We start from the raw sequence: 20,097 nt of genomic DNA, 5'->3' as shown, positions 1-20,097 counted from the left end.
CTCACCAGCAACTCTAATAATTCGAATGATTGCACAAAGAAATAGTCGACTGGTTCCCAAACACCCCATTCCAACAAAAAATAGCGTTTTGTAGGCAAATTTTACAGCTAAATCGTTATGCCAATATCCGATTTTTCCAGCTTGGCTTTGGAACTCAATGACTGCATCGACCGAAAATCAAGAAAACATGGAGGGAAAAAAAGGCTCCTGTATACTGACTTAAATGTTCCGATCACTATCAAAGGAAACAAATAACTAATTTTTAAAAATCAATAGGGTATAATGATTTGTCATCCTTAATCACTTAACCTTCTGCTTTAACGGCAAAATAATACACATTAATGGCGATGAGAGATATAGGGTACCAACAGATGAAGTGTACGTTTTCTTAACGAAAACGCATTTTGAAAAATTGTCTGACGTACTAACCTGCAATATGATCGACATTACAAACACATATTGTTCAATTTGTTCCTTTAAATTGTAAATCTGGTACAAGTTAACCGTGATGAAATGTTAATTTGGTACAAGTTAACTGTGATAAAATGTAAATCTGGTACAAGTTAACCCTGATAAAATGTAAATTTGGTACAAGTTAACCTTTATTAAATGTAAATCTGGTATACAAGTTAACACTGATAAAATGTAAATTTGTTACAAGTTAACCTTTATTAAATGTAAATCTAGTACAAGTTAACCCTGATAAAATGTAAATTTGGTACAAGTTTTAAAACATTTATTAAATGTAAATCTGGTACAAGTTAACCCTGATAAAATGTAAATCTGGTACAAGTTAACCCCTATAACTCATCTCTTGTTTGGAGATCTCATAAGTTAAAAAAAACTATTTTATAAGAAATTCTAAAACGCATCCCGGACAAAATAGAATTTTTTGTCATCGAAGACATGAAAATGTCCGACAGTGCTGAAAATTTGGCTTTGAAAGACTATTAAATTTCCTGAAATGTTTGATGATATTTAACATGATTTGTATATTAAGCAATTCCTCGTATCATTGAACTAAAGAACAGTTGAAGTATCAGAGATTTACTATTCCTCTTGATATCCTAGCGATCTAATGTTCAAATCGTAAATTCATTAGAATTGAAGGATCTTTGATCTACGTTGTAAATAATGATGCATAAATAATGATGTAATGTATCTTGTTCCAATCCAGACAACACTGCATAGTGTAATACAATAGGACGACGCTATAGTTTATGAAAATTAACAAAAGTATTTAAATCACAATTATTGAAGATTAGTATCTTCTATTATAAATAATACTAGTACTTTATTCAGTTTAGACCGGTTCAGTGCATTTGACTGAATATTTCCGTCAATTAGTGATACTGGAACAACCCCCACCCCCACCCCCTCCCGGTAAGTGGGCGTCACACAGTAACCGAGCTGCAAGATTTTTTTTTAAAGAAGCATTGTCATGTGCATTTAACAAACGGAAAATATTTATTACAACCCAAGAAGGATAGTTTGTATAAAATCCATTTTTTCGTAGATATTTTGTCTGAGCATATAAGTCTTTGAAATTTGCTATATATTGATGATAAATGTACTAAACCGAAGGCAGTGATTATTTTTCACTCTAGACTACTTGTCCACGATTTTACCGGACAACCCTCGTATTTCTTTTACGGTACGCTCTAAAATGACTCATTTTTACTTTTTTTTTTTACATTATTATCATAGACCCAAATGAAAATATACACTCTATGGAAAAAAAAAATTGAGGAATATTACTTAATTTGGACACGGTGCCAAATTTGGCCCCAAACGTACCGTGTCCTTTGAGATAAGAAGTTCGTTGCCGTTTACTACAGAAATATATGCTGCATTGAAAGTAGATTCGCGACAAGTTGCTGAGGAAAATTACGAGGTTCATGGCCCAAAACCTTTACCCTTACTACATGATGTTGATTCACATATAAACTTGTTCACAACTCAGATTGTACGACTTATTACCAAGATCCAGTCATCATTTCACATATCAAAGGCATGTAACACCATGAAATAACCGTTCAATTAATACTAATCCTACAGATTAAAATATAAATTTTACAGATTGTATAAATTGAGAAATTTATAGATTAAAGTGTTAATTTTACAGATTAAGATGTTAAATTACAGATTAAAATGTAAAATTTACAGATTAAAGAGTAAAGTTTACAGAATTAAAATGCAAAATTCATATATTAAAGTGTAAAACTTACACATTAATGTATAAGAGAAATTACACATTTATTTGACTTTCAGCGGCGGATCCAGGAATTTCATAACGGGGGGAGCAGTAGAAGGCAGGGGGTCTGGGGCTGCATTGAAGCCCCCAGCGGGTCCAGGGTAAATAAGAGGTGTTTTTCCCTTGATTTTAGGATAATACAAACAAAATTTCAAAAAAAAAAATTCAAACGGGGGGGGGGGGGGGGCACGCCCGGCGCGCCGGCTCTGGATCCGTCTTTGTCTTTTACAGATTAAAGTGTCAATGTGGCACTAATATGCTTCAGAAACTAATATCATCAGCTCTAATTATATTGATTCCTAGAAAAAAAAAACAAAAACGGAAGCTTAAATGATCGTTGTGCATGGACGATGAAAGGCGACAACCATTGATTAATAAACTTTCCATAGGAATCGGTGGCACCGTCTTACGATTTCGAAACATAAATTAAAGCTCTATCAGCAACTGACATCAGGTTTTTGTTTGTGTGTTGTTTAACGTCCCTCTCGAGAACTTTTCACTCATATGGAGACGCCACCACTTGCCGGCGAAGGGCTGCAAATTTTTGACCTATACTCGGCATTTAGGCTCATTGAGCAGTGAGGGATCTTTTTCGTGCTAGCACCTACTGCGACACGGGACCTCGGTTTATGCGGTCTCATCCGAAGGACCGGTCTCAACGTCCCACAGCGGGATTCGAACCCGCAACGTAAGGATCAACTCCTTACTCCGCGACTCTAGAGCAGACGCTCTAACCACTGCGCCAAGCGGGCGACCTGACATCAGGTCAAACCTATGGAACGCCATGGGTGCGTTATGTTAGGTGTTTTATTATATGTTGTGGGTCTTTTATTATATGCTGTGGGTCTATTATTATATACTGTGGGTTCATAATTATAGGCTGTGGGTCTGTTATTATATGCTGTGGGTCTAAGATTATATGCTGTGGGTTCATAATTATATGCTGTGGGTCTTTTATTATATGCTGTGAGTTCATAATTATATGCTGTGGTTTCATCATTATATATGTTGTGGTTTCATAATTATATGCTGTGGTATTCTTAAATTATATGCAGTGGTAAATTTTTAGAATAAATGTCCCTTAAACGAAATGGCGGCAGATTCTTTTTCAATAAACGAGTTGGTTTGATGTAATATTTGATATCAAGTTTCTGACAATGACTAAATCTGTTACCTTTGTAAACCATTGTGTCCAGATAATGCACGGATGACTGAAATATATCAAATGTGAATTTTAGGTGTTTCTGACAATTGAAAAGGATGTCGAGATACTCCTGAATTTCTTCTTTTATTCCATTGGAAATAATGAATCTATGATCCCTAAATCTGCACTGAAACAGAATTTTGTTGACATTAAGATTCAATATACTGAGTAATCAGGCCCGTAGGAAGCAATTTCAGTTGGGGGGGGGGGCAGATATACATTTTCAGTTGGAGGGGCACTATCAACTACCAAAAATATTGAGGGGGCACAAGCATATAGTAGCTATGTTTTCTATAGTATTTTATATATCGGCAAAAATATTGAGGGAGGGGGGTACCCCCCCCCCCCACCCGGTTCCTTCGGCCTTGGTAATTTCGTACATTCTCATGTCTGAGATTTCTAAAAATTGAACCCTCGCGTCAAAGGATTAAAAAAGTGTATTTTAAAGTATTGGAATATATTAAAAGCAGACCCAACATGCAAGGACTTATTCAAATGGGAATCTAGCATTGCGAATAGTAAGCATAAAAATATAGGAGGTCTATTGAAAAAATCAAGTTTACAATAAATATGGAATCTCTAAAATGGGCCCCCTGATTATGCATATTTTGTTGCGAAACACTCTACAACAACTACCATCATAGAATAATAATAGACCAACTGCATATAATTATGAATCCACAGCATATAATAAAAGAACCACAGCATTTAATAAAAGAACCAAAGAATATAATAATAGACCCACAGCATATAATTATGAACCCACACCATATAATAATAAAATCACAGCATAAAATAATGAAACCACAGCATATAATAATGAAACCACAGCATATAATAATAAAATCACAGCATATAATAATGAAACCACAGCATATAATAATGAAACCACAGCATATAATAATGAAACCACAGCATATAATAATGAAACCACAGCATATAATAATATATTGACCCACAGCATATAATAATAAAATCACAGCATATAATAATGAAACCACAGCATATAATAATAGAACCACAGCATATAATAAAACCATCTTACATAAGGCAGCTATGGCGTTCCATACAAACCACTGGTTTTTGAAATATGCGGTAACGGTTGTAAATCTTTCAAATCAAGAAGCTTTCACAGAAATCGTTTTAAGTTAGTTCTTTGTGGTCACTCAGGCCGATATTTTTTTATCTGCAATTTTAAAATAGCTATTGCAAAAAATTTCAGAGTCACGAATAAAAAAAAAATTGTTTAAGAAAGTGAATCCAATTTTCTTTGTTTTACAATGAATTCGTGAAGCCTAATACTACATGTCTATTTGCTCTACCTACACATTTACTAGAAATTCAAAACTATATCAACCGAAAATTCTTCAATGTTAGCATTCAAGAGTTTATTTACCTTCAGATACATATCACTATCGTAAAGCCAGCGTTAGGCTGGTTATGAATTCCATATAACGATGTGGAACTTCTGTCACATTTGACGAAATAAACGATAAAATAATGGAGAAACCGGCTTAAATTCGGATTGGAAAGCTTTCTTACATGGATAAGTCACCGCTACCTACAATCTTTCTCCTATACGAGTTGGTTACATAAAATTTGCATATGCCCGACAACAAAAGATCGCACGCCATCAAACACCGATATCTGGTTCTAATACCATAAATAAATTGAAGTGGTAAATATTTAAGTCCTTGACACAAAGATCGAATTAAGAAATGGCATTTTTTTCAAGAATACTTACTCATGTTTCGAAAATAAGACGCAAATTTTGTCTTAAAACCAGTCAAAATGGACTTACATGTAACATTGAATAAAAAAGAACAATTCTTCAAAATCAAAATTCTTCAGCCGTTTGTTTCTACGGGAAAACCCCTAGTAGTAAAGTACATGTATAAGAGCATTGTACAACCCCCATATTTCTAAATAGCATTGGTTTTCAGAAGGTTAGATAATAAAGTGTTTTATTTACATACGTCTTGTCATTTCGTTTGCCATCTAATAAGGTTCAAGATTTGGATCAGAAGTTTAAATGAATTTCTATTCGGAAAGGTTGGGATATGTAAATAACCAGTATTTAAGTTTATATATACACACGCAAACTTTTTCAATTCGAAATTCAAACATTCGTTTTATCAAGACTGATCATGATCCTTTACCCAAGCCTACTTTTGTTAATTAATAAAATCCTCATGAAATCTTAAATTCAAAAGGAAATGACAGCTTTTTCTTGTTCATCACGAAGCTTAGGCGCAGTAAGAAACAGTTAATGGTTAATCTCCGGAGGGATATAACAGAGAACAGCAATTTCATAAAGTCATCCTCAAAATGTATCCTTTATCTTTATGGCGACTAACGGCATCCTGTCTCCGACCTTTACTCGGCAAATCGCTCATGTTAACTGCCTGAGGATACACAGCAGCATCAGATTTGAGCTGTTTTATTCTGGGATTGCAGGCACAGACGTAGCTCTATGATGATACATATCATCTATGCGATTGATTAGGGTTAGGTCCCAATTCATCAATGGCATAGTAGACTAGGGGATGTGGTACCAAGATTTTTTCTTGCATCAAAAGCAAACAATGGTTTTTTCTTCATTTATTCCGAATAAATATCGTAAAGTTCAAGAAAAAATACGAATGACTAGAAAATAATTAATAAAACCAAAAAATAGTATAACGATACAAACACCTATAAATATTAATCACAGTAAGGCTATTCATTTCTTGTATGTGCTACGATTAGCATCTACGCGCCCTATCCTCATCACTGTTGTATAACTACTGGTAATTCATTTTTTACAGAAACTTATTTTTTCATAACTTTTCGTGTCAAAAAGTAGCACTCCATTGGTTCGGGTTTTCCCTTCATTTTCACGAACCCCCTGTGCTCAAATTCGAATTCAGGGTCAAAATTCTCTGGAGAGGTGAGAAATCTAAAAAATAAGGTGAATATTACTACATACATATATATACTAATACATATATAACAATAATTTCAGGATGAGTTTATCTAATTTACCTGTAGGCAAATTCTGATACATTTATCTTGCCCTTCACTCCTGTTGTTTCGGTACGACTTGTAAGATTCACGGTGTTTCCGAAGAGACAGTATCTGGGCATTCGCTTTCCAATAACTCCCGTTACAACTTCACCAGAGTGGATCCCAATTGTAATCTATCGGTGAAATGTGTCATTATTTATAAATTTCAAGTTTGAATAAACTGTGGCAAATAGACAATTTGTTTATCTTTATTTACAGGGTCTTACCATAATTTTGTTTCCATATGGATCTTTCAGATGATTAGATATATCCATCATATCTAATGAAAGTCTGGCAATACTTCTCGCATGATCAGTGCACGGCTCTGGAAGTCCGCTGACCGCCATGTACTTGTCTCCAACAGTTTCAACCTGGTACATACATTAAATCTAAGTCACATATCTCGGAAATAGTTGAAGTATGACAGAGAAAATCAATTTATTTTGTCCATCTGTGCAAATATACCTAGTATTAATTTTCAGCATCATAATCTCTATTGAAAATTTATCTAATCAACTCTTTTCACTTTTTGTTAAGCTTTTCAAAGTTATGGATTTTCAGTTTATGTAATAAATGTGTACTAAATACTTTAATCTTCAAATAAGAACAGTTTTTCTTTATTGGTTCGATACCTTGTAAACGTCAGTATTGGTTTTTAGAAGGTCATCAAACTTGACATAAATTTCATTCAGGTAGTTAATGATCATGATGGCCCCCTCAGCATCCGAGTGCTGTGCACAGAATTCATTAAATCCTACAATACCACTGAATAATAAGGTGACGCCTTCGTGTTTGGAAGCAGGAACTGGGCGATGATGACGCAGTTCGTTAGCCACTGATATTGGCAAAATAGAGTACATCAATCTAAAAACCATAAAGTTTGTGTTGATGTTTAACATCTCTTGCTTATCAGATAGGGAGAAATTTCACATACGTTTTATAATAAATACCTGTCTGTTTTGGCTTTTTCATCCTCTAGTTCGCGGTAGGTCTGTTGCAGTTGGTCATTAAGCACTTCTAGATTCTGTGCTAATTTGTAGTCTGCCTCAAACCGCTCGGAAAGCAGCACAAGGTCCCGGGTGGCGTCATGAAGAGGGATGTCACTTAAATAAAGTCCCTTACGATGTAAATCATCCAGATTTGTCACACTTGGGGAACACAGAAATAACATCATATCGGATTCCGGAACATATATCATTTGTCCCTTTAAACGCATGCGCGAAATATCATGTTGCTCAACGATATTTGTTTGAATATAAAGACCATCGGAGTCCAGTATCCCTGGCTTTGTTCGCAGCACATATACAGTGTTAATATGCGAAAGAACATGATTGAATTCAAAATCCATATGTGGACGAATCATCTCAAAAACTGAATCGACACGACAGTTGTCCGAACCCGTCTGAGGAATAACTCTTTGTAGCGATGAGCCAGCTTGACGGACAACCATATTACGATCATACATGAAATGAAATGGAAACGCCCGACAAAATGTTGAAGGACTGATCTTCTTCTTTTTACAGAACATATGATGTTGACCAGTAAGAACTGGGTTTGACACGTCCATTTGCTTGTCTTTATGAGTAATGGCAAATTGCACATGATCACAGTTTTTTGATTTGTAGTTTATTACTTCCACATCGACCTCGGACTCGTGAAGTTTATGGGCGACTTCTTTGACGATACCTATTACTATCGGTTCCAGTCCGTCCCGTTCCGAGTAATAGTGAAGAATTAAAGCTCCATCTTCCTTTCGTTCCGTGCACCGGAAAGATGGTGCACGCATGCCCGGATATATGGTGGCAAGATGGTCATGCAAGGCGTCTAGGTTTTGTAAAAAATCTCTTGTTGTGCCTCCTAAAACTTGTAGAATCTTGTCATATCCTGACTCTTGACAGAACTCAAAGAACATTTTCCCAAAGAATTGTAGAATATCCGCGGCGGGTAAATCTGTACCAAACATCATAATTAAGTCAAAGGAAATATAGTGTTCTTATTAGTGAACAAAGCTTTATTGGGAGACTCTATCCTCAGTTACTGGAACATGACAGATAATTCAAATAATTCATAAGAACTGATATTTTTTAATTGCTACTAATTCTTTCGATTTCGAAGAAAATCCTTTGCCTGTTTACTGCATGGAAAGTGAATACTACATTTTCAAGGATTTCCACACACACATACCCACACACACCCACAATTATATATATATATACTTACTAAGGACCTTGGAGGCAGCACCAACAAGATCGTATGTTTTCACATCTTCATACACCTGCCGTACCAGAAAATGACCCTCCATTTCCAAGCCTGCCTCTTTCCTACCAAATTTAAAATAAACACTAAGAAAAACAGCTATTTCCGTTAAAAACTCTTTAAAACGGATGGAAATCGTGATTAACAACTGATATTGATTTTTTTCTCTGTCAGAAAATTTCACAATGATATCAGATGTCAATTAAATATAAAGATAATAGACAGATTATAGTTCTGTTCATAATAACAAACGGATACACGATCAAATTTGCCAGAAGACGATTTTTTTTTTTTAAATGATGGTACATGGCATTGTATATATAAAACCAGGTATTAAACTTTTGCAGCATGGTTTTGTAGATCGCTTGTCCTATAAAATATAACTAGAACTGCCAATAAAATATAAATGTAATTTAATAACACTCAACTGCATGCCTTGCATGAAGTGGGACACGTAGTGTTTCTAAGATGAGTAAGAATTACAATAAGAGAGCAGATCCAATATTCCCCCAGCATCAGAGGTACAATGGTGAAGAAGATTGAATTATAGGCAAATATTTGACGATGGTAAATCAAATATATCCGAGGGTACTTCAAACCGAAAATTGATTTACATCTGCAGCGGAGAAATTGATCCGACAGAAGAAAAAAAACCCACAATGCACGAAAGGATCGGCGTGTCCATGCCGAGGACAGAGCTTATTTCAGTAGACTTCAGACTCTGTGTTCTACCTTACAGAACATTATCATTCTTATTTGAGGAGTGTTGAATCTTAAAAGTGTAAATATCAAATCATTTAGCATAATTTATACTTATAGACTACCAATTACAAAAAGAGCAATTGATATTATATTTTGCTTGGTTAAATAATGTTTTATTAACATTTACAAATGCTAAAAATGCATTTTCAAATTAAATGACATGTACATTTTTTGGAGGTAAGCAAATACATTGTACATTTTAAAATTCATAATTATATGTAATTTTTATTAATTTTTTCTTTCTTTCAACTTTTTGAAATATATGCATTTGTACAGCCTATGTAGGCCCCAAAGGGCAAAGACTTACAATCTCATGTATTCGACCAATCCTTAATTATTTTTTTTATTGAATTTTTCAGTAACTAGCCGCTGATATGGTTTTTGCAATAACGGTTGAAACAAGATTAAGTAGTGTTAAAAAACAAACAGTCAAAGTACAAGTCCGTGTACTTTAATAATTTCAAACACCTACTGTGACCTACACCGCTCGAAGTGGAAAAGTTAATACACGAGCTAGCATCTTTCCAATACTTTCAAACACAACACCAAAAAGCTCTTTTACTACAGCAGATCAAGATTTAGGAATACATTATTTACAACTAAACATGACAGCGATACTTAGTTTTGTCAGTGAACGTACTTGTGTCAAAGTGTCGGAGCGAGAGCTAGTTTCGCTCTAGCATATATACATTTAAAAAATATTCTTTGGTATATTGAACTTTTAATTGTTTAACTGAAGATTTTAACAAAATAATTTTTTTGGCCTTTGATTTTAGTATTAAAATAAATAATTGCCAATAAGAAATCGCGCTGAACTAAAACCAATGGTGTATACAGTATTATATGTATGGTAATGGAGCAAACAGTAAAAATAGAGCAGACAATTAATGATACAGAGCAATGGCAAAAAAGTATTCCCGATAGTGAATAGCAGACAGAAATATTGTTAATGGCATGTTATAAGGAAAACTAAAATTAGAATTCAATGGTGGAAGGCATCGATTTAAATTTAGATACAAGTATTCATAGTTCGGCCAAAAACAGTCACGTCATTGTTGCTTAAGGATTCCTTCACTTACTTGATATTTTCCCAAGCTTCATCTCCAAAGTTCCGGACCACCAGCAACTCCAAGGCGTAATTCACAAAGCCGTACTAAAAAAAGAAAGAACCTTAGTGATCAGTAACCATATTGAGAAAGAAACCAACACGTTAACCGTACAGAGTAAGAAAATTATTGGTGAACACACGTTAACCATACTGATAATAGAGAATTGTGATGAACATAATCATTAAAACCATACTGAAAACAAAAACAAACCCAGTAATCACGATGAACTTTATTAATGATGATTGTATATGTTGGCGAACATGTAAACCTTACTGAAAATAAAGAACCTCAGTGATCACGATTCTGTAAAACCACTGAAAAACCAGCAGTGAACATGATCCTGTTAATTAACTATACTGAAATTGAAGAACCTTCATGATCGCGATCATGTTAACTTTACTTACATTAAGGTAGGCTTAAGACTACAAATTCTTGTTAACTAATAAACCTTTGTGATTTCAAGTTCATTACCATAAGTAGAACGAATTTTAATGATAAGAAATTCACGATAATCGAACAGAATCTTCTTGATTACAATCGTAAACAAAATGATATAAATAATTCAAAGCTTGTGAAATAAGTAGGCATTCTGATTTTCCTATTTATAAATTATAGGAAGTGCGTTTAACTGTACTAATAATTATTGTTTATTTAAGAAAATATAAACGTTCGAAACACTGCCAATTTGTTTTGGGAAGAGATTTTTCTACCGGATTTTGCAACATATGTTATAGGGCAACGTATTTATTGCCCGCTGTTGACTGGGAACGTACTTATTAAAATCATGAATCTATTGACTTACTATGACAGAGTTACACATTCCTTTGGTCTACTCAGATAGATCTTATATTTTCAGTTTACTATATCATAGGAATACTCTACATCTAAGTAGAGACATAACAACGTCCTATAACATTGTAAATTTAATTAACACTTGAAAATTTTTCTTCTTACAGCGTCAGTTTGACGGGGGAAAAGTCTTATAAAATAAGTCAAACAAATTCATCACTCTACAGACTAACTGAAGATAAAGTGCAACTCACAGTACAAAGCAGTGATACTCACCATTTTGCTGATGTTACCAGTCGCCCGCATTCATCACTCTATCGGCCAGTTCACTGCTTTCTGCGCTGTTTGGCTTTCTGCAATACTCTATCGTTCTCGTTTGATTTTACAACCTCGGAATAAAGCGCCGTTATTTACAATATACGGAATCCTTCCACTCCAAACGAACTCCCGCTTTTAAGTGGAAATTGCTTTATGTAAATTTTATCAGATATAAATCTTTAAAATGCTGGCGAAATATTGAGGGTGAGATTTCCTTTCTTTTGTTGTTAAAGGTATATAACATAGATGTGAGGAACAATTCGGGGCACGGGGAGGGGGCATAGAAAGTAGTGGGAGATAAAAACCGGACAGTTGTATTAAAGTATTAAGAATCAATCAAAGCGCGTGGGAACTCATCACATGACAAATATTTTAATGATAGCGCAACGGCCCTTTTATGTGGCATGCGTTACTAAGGTACTTGCATCTGAACCGAGCAATGTCATTTGATTATCTCTGTTTCTCTCTGTTCGGATGTTGGATTAATAATATAGTCTTATTTCACACCTGCCAGGTAAAACATTTGTCCACAATGAGGATCCAAGATGAAAATCAATCTCAGAATATTGTAGAGTGATATATGATACTCTGAAAACCGCGTAGTACCAAAAGACGGACGTGTAACACTGAACATAATCCTATCAACCTATGTCTTATTTAGCTTTTATGCATGTTTTCTGTATTTTTGTATGATTCTTTTGAGATGTAATGAGACGTAATGATTATATTAGCCTCATGTGACATTTATCCAACAGGATATTGTCACAATTTCTATAGTTGCCATAATAGTTACATTTCGTTGGTTCCACATCATTTGCCGTCTTTCAAAATATACAAAAAACCTGGACCCATAAATTTATTTATAATTCTTCAAGTGGGTATATTTTAAAACCGCATGGAATGCATAAATTTTATTGATTCTGTTTTATGGAGGTGATAAAGTTAACAGAGCAGTATTAATTATTCATCCCTTGTTTATAGCCTCATATACGTCCACTTCTCGTTTCATATTGAAATGTTTCAATAAAATTTCAGACCCCCTCTGTACTTTAAATTTTTAAGTCTGAAATGGAAAATTTAATCCCTGAATTCAGAGGCGGTCCTTCCTTTCCCTCGATCATTACTGTCTCAGTATGACATTTTCCAGGTCTGTCAGCGATTTGTCAACGATTGCGGGTTCCTATTTGTTGTCAGTGTATCGCGGTTGTTAATTGGGAATTGAATGTACCTAATTATTGGAGCCATTCAGGAGAGTAATAACCGGAATCCCGGACATATTTTCATTTAGCGAATTGTTGCCATCGTTAAAGAATTTCTGCATGTAAAGTTACGCACGAACAAACGATTACCATTTCAACTGGGAACCCCTCAATTGTCCACAGTGTTTATTTTCTCATCAACCGAACAATATTGGAATTCTCAAACAAAACCTGTCTTCCTAATCTATCAATCAGTCTAATTTTTAATAAACATTGTCATAACGTATGATAAATAATGTTGAAAATCAATACAAGCCAATCTACTGCCAAATTCAAATCGCAATTTTCTAAATTAAAATCACTATGTATCTCGCCAGGATGAAAGCGTAAAAGGAGTGGATAAAGAGGGACAACTCAAACAAATAGCCAGTATCACCAAACAATTTGGCCTTGCAAAAAATTATCGGCCTTGAGTGTCCATATCAAGAATCATTTTGTCATCTGCAGTTTATTAACATTTTACATTTAATTGTACCGAGAAGTAGCTTCTGCATCTTTTCATCGCATCATGCTGTTCACAAAATGCTATACATTTAGTTATTACGTATACGGTCAATAAGTGATACATGTAAAACAAAAACATTCTATAGTTCCTTCGATGTGTAATTTAATGGGAGAAAAACTCTCCATCAAAGTGTTGACATGTTTTGTTTCCTGTTTGTTCTATAGAACAGGCCTATTCTCCTATTTGGATCTCCCGTGGTCCCGTTGACCAGTCCACTTTGGCTGTCCGTCTCCTTGCCCTTGTCCCTGCTACAGGACAGGACCGCAAAGATGGCGATAATGATGATAACCAAGGCGCTCCCACTAGCCGCCAGGGCGATCCCTATTGTCTTCTTCTGGTTGCTCGCAAACCCATAGTCATCTGAAACAGAAGTATGATTATGACCGTCAGCTATTAATCAAAGTATCAATTTAGAAGCAGGATTACCGAATTAAAATATGTTGTATTATAAACAAATCAACGTGTTTAGACAAATGCTGAAACTACAATGTACTAGTATAACAGAAAGATGTCATTTTCTGGAATTATAATATTATAATTTACAACAATAAATTTATTAAAATATTTCCAGGATGCACATAACAAATGAATGAAGAATTTCATCACTAAAACAATTTCAGCATCATATAGAACAGAATTATGTAAGTTACATTGTCCAAATAATTTCAAACGTTTCTTTGTGTATCTAAGTCACGTATATATTTGGTTATCTTTCAAAATAACTTGAGTTTCTTTTCTTTTCATTTTGTGAGGTAACTGTCGGGTTATGAGGAGGTCAGAAACTTTCCGAATTCTCATTATAACATGTTCTGCACTTTACGCGAAATAACAATATACCAAATTCTACAATCATAAGTCATAAAACAATTAAAAAAGCACGTTTTTTAAGATCTGATCATAAGCAACAATTATTACTCTCTCCTTGTAGTACAAAGACATGATCAACACCGTGACAAGAATTTACACCAGCAGTTCCTCTGACCTTGTCCAAATGACCTTAATTTAGGATCATGACACATCTACTAATCATAACAAGAGGCCCAAGGGCCTTAATGGCCTGAGTGTAATACAACCCTGAGCAGAGAATATTTTCAAAGAATTAATGCATGTTCACTAAATAATCAACAGAATCCCACCCTAACACCTAGGGGCCAGGAATTTCACAATTTTGATGGAGGAACCCTTACTCATCATAATTATGCACTTAGTTTATCTGCTAAATACCCAGGTGTAGAAATTTTCAAAAAATAATGCATTTTCATTATTTGATCAGAAGAGCCTTATCCTAATACCAGAACCCCTGACCATGGGACCCAGGGATTTCACACATTTGGAAGAGACACCCTTGTTCATTATAACTATGTATTTAGTTTGTTTGCATTTGAAAGGGATACCCTTGCTCATCATAACCATACAATTAGTCTGTCTGCTTAATATATATACAGAGAAAAAAAGACGTTTTTGAAATAAACAATGCATTTTCACTTTATGATCAATAGAGTCTCACCATTGCACTAGAACCCCTAACCCTGAGGCCATGAATTTTGTTATTTTGTTTTGATAAGAAATCTTTTTACCTACTTCACACGAACAATTGACTCACAGGTAGTACTGAAATCCCGTTAAAAAAACTTTGAAAGAGGCATCTGCTCATTTTAAAAAGGTCTCTACATTGACTTTTTTCTTCCTTGTTCATTCAGACAAGTAACCAAGACATTAACTTGTCTGAACTTCAACTTCACTTGTCCAAATGTTTTTCAATAAAGATCTAATACTGTCAACTTGAAAACTAAAATAAAGTCCATTACATATGCTTGATTGATTCGTGATGTTATTGATAAAAACAACAAACACACAAATTTTATACAGACTTTTTGTCCTGACAAAACATAAATGTTAACAAGTGAAACTGTCAACATCAAACAGAATCCAATCTTCATAAGTTCCATGCCTTCGCAGTAGTATACAATTAGTGAACTTCGATTCCGATCGAGTATGAACTCAAGTACATAGCGATCCATATCGGGATAGAAGTTCGGTTTTTATATACTGCTTCGGTCTTTAAACTACCGATAAAATTTCAAAAGTCGTTCTTTTCATTATTTGGAGACTTATTTACATTAAAATGCACTTGTCCAGTCGGACAAGTTCTCAGCAATATTCAATTGTCCGTAATTTTTTTTCACTGGTATCGGACAAGCGTAAATGTCGAACCTTGATAATCATGCAATTAATTTGTCTGCTAAATAGCCAGGGACAGGGAAGAAACTTTTCAAAGAATTAATGCATCTTCACTATATGGTCAATAGAGCCGCGCCCTAAAACCAGAACACCTGAGTCAGGGGCTATCAAATTCAAAATTTCGGAAGAGGCACCCTTGTTCATCATAACAATGCACTTAATTTGCTTGCTTAATACAGGAAGAAACAGAGGAGCAGAGAGGATTCTCTTAGAAATAATGCATTTTCATTATTTAATCAATAGAGCCTTGCCAAGAACCAAAGCACCTGACTCAGGGACCATGAAATTCACAACTTTGAAAGAGGGATCCTTGTTCATCATAACCATGCACTTGTTTACTTGATGCATATTCACTATATAATTAATCAATAGATAGAGCCCTGCCCAAACACCAGTCCCCTGACACAAGGTCCATGAATTTCACAAGTCTGAAAACACTCTTTCCGATCATAATCACAAGGGGAGGAGAGAAGATTTTTAAAGAGTTTATGCATTTCCAGTATATAATCAACAGAGCCCCACCCTAACTACAGAACCCCTGACCTTGAAGCCATGAATTTCGCAATTTTGGTAGAGGGCTCAATGCTTATTACAATCATGCCAATAGTATGACTGCTTGAAATCTAGGAGTAAAGAAGATTTTTGAAAATTGCATTAATTTTGATGTTTTAGCCCCACCCGGAATGAAACGCAAACATTCGTCAGGCAAACTTTTGTTTGAAACCTTCCACGAATTCTTTTGCTACCATGATTCCATGTGATAATGGCAATATATCAGACCCGCAGTTATCGTAAAATTTTAGTTCTTGTGGAGAGCTTAAAAGAAATAAAAAATAACTGCACGCCTTTCGTTAAAAAACTGCATTTAGACTCCCTTTATAGAAATGCAACTAATATACGACGTCATGCGACGTCACAGTCTAAACTGTGGATCCATTCGGCAAACCTCGGCTGATTCCGTCACCTTCATCAAACCTCGGCTGTACGAGGAAACTTGATATGCGTCTCCGCTTAACACTTGTGATAAGGCTGCCTGTTTACCGCTTAGGGAAAACGTAACGCTTTGAAAACGATAATAAACATGCATCTGATATGCGACAAAAATTTTCAAAAGCATTTAGGTAACACTAAGAAAAACACTTACCGAGAAAAATGCACTTAGTATCTTTACATAATCACATGTTTGTTAACGGATCGAATTCAGCACACTGTGCACGTGTATATGTAGGGCGCAGCCATATTGGGTATAAAGTAGCTCCGGTTCAATGGAGGTTTACGTGATACAGCCGAGGTTTGATGAGGTACGAATTGGCCGAGGTGTGCCGAGTGGTACGAATTGGCCGAGGTGTGCCGAGTGCTGTGGATCGTGCTGTTTGAAGTTTAAAAAGGCGGATCAAAGTTTCAAGTGTAAGCTGTGTATAGGTTTTTGATGGTACAACTACGCTCGCCCCAACAGACACACCGTAAACCATATCTTAATTTTTAGGAAATCCAAAGAATGAAACCTATATCATTTCTGGATCTGTGTTGAATGACGAAGCCGCTATTTTCATACGTGTAAAACCGGATGAACACATGCTGGTGGATCGGATATGCCAAGCGCAGGGCCTCCGTTACATTTCCGTCCTCCTCCCTCATCTTCCGGAAGCCAAACATTGCTGAGAAATTATATCCTGTAAAACAATACCTAACATCATTCTAAGCCAAACATCATAATCTTCCCATAATAATCAGTTAAAATCAAGATATGTATACTAAATTCCAGCTTGAGAACACTTTTGAACTGTACTCGGAAACGGTTATTATTCTTTTTTTCGCAGTTTCATAATAGATGAAAAATTCCAATATTCTTGACTACAAGCTACCTTACTGATTATACAAATGACCAATTTTCCTACTATTCCTTCTTAATCTGGTTTCTTCCTGTAGATTATTCTGACCATTGAGACCAAATTACAAACTTCACGTGGATACGCTTACAGATAACTGCAGCCTTGATCCCAGTGACCATGGTTTGAACAAAGAAAGTACACCATGCATATATTGAAAGAATTTATTTAATTTCAGACTACCCTGACACTGTGATTGTCGAAAAGATGATTTTTTTTCACAACCCAACGTTATTTGAAGTATTCAAGAATATTTCCTTCTGATCAGGTCAAGACCTTCATTTGAACAACCTTGAATCTCTTTAATCCCAAAATTCTTTATGGCTAAAAACTAATAATTTGAATGTAAGATTTATATATAGGACTGGATTTGACATATACGAGTGCCTTATGAAACCACCTTCAAATCGTCACATTGCGTAAAACGGTGTAACTGCTTATTACCGTCATAAATGAGGAGACAGGACTTTCCCACGGTACACGGCTGGTCATATTGAATGGTTCTCACTAGATAGAGCTCCATCATCTCCCCTGGCTGTCCCGTGATCCTCCAGTCATAACAAATGTCGTACCTGATGGAAGAAAGTGTTAAGGTTCATAAACCCTCTGCCCACTCAAAATGTAGCTTTAACTTTTATGATTTTCCTAAAGAAATGTATTTTAAATACAAACGTTTCTATCACAGCTTGCGGGGTAGAATTAAACAAATAAGACATTTCAACTTGACAAATCTATAAAGGAATAATAGGCATTTATGTAATTAAGAGTTATCTCTCTTCTCAGAGTATCAATGAACCTTAATAACACATACACTATAACGTACAATCTTTCAATCTCTTCATATTGAATCTTAAACTACATGTATATTAATACGAAAAAAAGAAAGTCTTCGAGTTTTAAATAGTGATCAAAATATATTTGTTTTAAATCAGGACATGAAAGCACTATTATTTTATCATTTTAAATATCTTACGTGGAAGACGGTGCGTTCGTTATTGGGAAAAAAATTCTCCTTGCAGCAGACGTGGCGGTTACGTCAAGAACATCTGATGAGTTGCTGCATGATGCCTCTACACCTGAATAAATAAGGAGAAGACTTGTATTTAATCAGCAAATATATTTTAATAAACTTAATTGTTGAAAAACCACAAATGTCTCATACGATTATGGGATTCAGATGGTGCGATAGTAATCCGGATTCCATGTGTAATAACAACGTAAGAATGCATCGAAACTACAGAATGATCACCAGAAAACGTTTGCCTCTTTCTCACTAAAATATTTATAGTATTTAAAGGAGAAACTTAAGAAGTACTGTACTACAGTATATTCAAGAAGTGGTGTAAATCAGACGTGGATACTTAAAAACTCCAAAGAACTTTTAGAAAATTTGAAATCATAAAATTTTAACAAATTCAATAACATCAAAACGTACGACTTTTCAACACTTTATGCAAACATTCCCCACGATAAATTAAAGTTAAAGTTAATCAAAATTAAAGACATACACAACGTACCTTACCTACTGATAATTTTTCAAGATATTCTTAATTTAAGATAATAGTGCCATCAGATGTTCGTAGACAAAAAAATCAGGATACATTACCAGGGATTTTGAAAAGATATCTATTGTTAAATTCGTTAAATCAGATTCAACAACCAGGGCCTATAGAAAAATTTGTATTAATTCGATATAACGATTTGTGCGAATTTATATTAACGAATTTAAATCGTTATAACAAATTAGAGTATTCGTTTAAACGAATTTAATTCGTTATAATAAGTTTTAGAATTTGTTTTAACGAATTTAATTCGTTATTACAAATTTTTGAATTCGTTATATCGAATTCAACAAATTTGTTTTAACAGATTTAATTCATTAGAACGAATTCAAAGAAACTGTTATAACGAATTAAATTCTCTATAACAAATTCGACAATTCGTTATATCGAATTCAGAAATATTTTTTGATAGGTTCTAAATGGGCTTCCGTACATTTACCTATTTTCTGTGCAAATGAATAAAGGAGTTGTTGTGTGTTGGAGGATGGAGTCTGCCAAGCATTCCAACACACTTAAGAGACCATTCTTTCCTGTTACGACAGATTTAACTAGCACATGTTGTAGGACTATTTTTTTTCTTTTACCAATTCAATGTGTCTCTTTGGATGTTGTTAGAATAAAAAAGGTTTATGAAATAGGGGTATGCAAATTTTACTAGTTCATTTCAATTTTACCCCAACATTTATGTCAAAAAGTCCATCCAGGCAGCAGCTTGTTAGAAGTATGAGGTACATGTATTTGGTATTATAAACAGTGCAAAAAATTAAAAATTAACTTTAAATATCTGTACCTAACATATGCACAACCCAGACTACAGACAATGGAACAAAACACATGGAGGCCCTTACTCCTCTCCAACACCTTCCCAGGGAGATAGGATATAATTTTTAGCGATGGTACCCAT

General features: G+C 34.7%; 2 protein-coding genes across 2 annotated transcripts; both read right to left on the bottom strand.

Annotated features, from left to right (window-relative positions):
- Window positions 1-6,044: 6,044 nt before the first annotated feature.
- On the bottom strand, window positions 6,045-11,884 carry LOC133173263 (guanylate cyclase soluble subunit beta-1-like). The gene is made up of 8 exons (XM_061308247.1): window positions 11,696-11,884; window positions 10,601-10,674; window positions 8,724-8,824; window positions 7,454-8,453; window positions 7,136-7,367; window positions 6,731-6,874; window positions 6,483-6,637; window positions 6,045-6,396 (listed from the first exon to the last, which is right to left on the bottom strand). The coding sequence occupies exons 1-8, from the start codon at window positions 11,723-11,725 to the stop codon at window positions 6,270-6,272; spliced, it is 1,863 nt and encodes a 620-aa protein (XP_061164231.1). The 5' UTR covers window positions 11,726-11,884; the 3' UTR covers window positions 6,045-6,269.
- Window positions 11,885-13,625: 1,741 nt separating this feature from the next.
- Window positions 13,626-20,097, bottom strand: LOC133173901 (uncharacterized). Its single transcript, XM_061308967.1, has 5 exons — window positions 20,042-20,097; window positions 18,605-18,727; window positions 18,076-18,203; window positions 17,248-17,415; window positions 13,626-13,861 (listed from the first exon to the last, which is right to left on the bottom strand). Exons 1-5 carry the CDS (start codon window positions 20,095-20,097, stop codon window positions 13,626-13,628), a joined length of 711 nt encoding a protein of 236 aa, XP_061164951.1.

This window comes from Saccostrea echinata, unplaced genomic scaffold, assembly GCF_033153115.1.
Source record: "Saccostrea echinata isolate AGI-Se365-2 ecotype Australia unplaced genomic scaffold, CSIRO_AGI_Sech_v1 ptg000056l, whole genome shotgun sequence".
NCBI lineage: Eukaryota > Metazoa > Mollusca > Bivalvia > Ostreida > Ostreidae > Saccostrea > Saccostrea echinata.
Note: the sequence above shows the minus strand (reverse complement) of the source record. Positions and strands in the feature narration are given on the sequence as shown.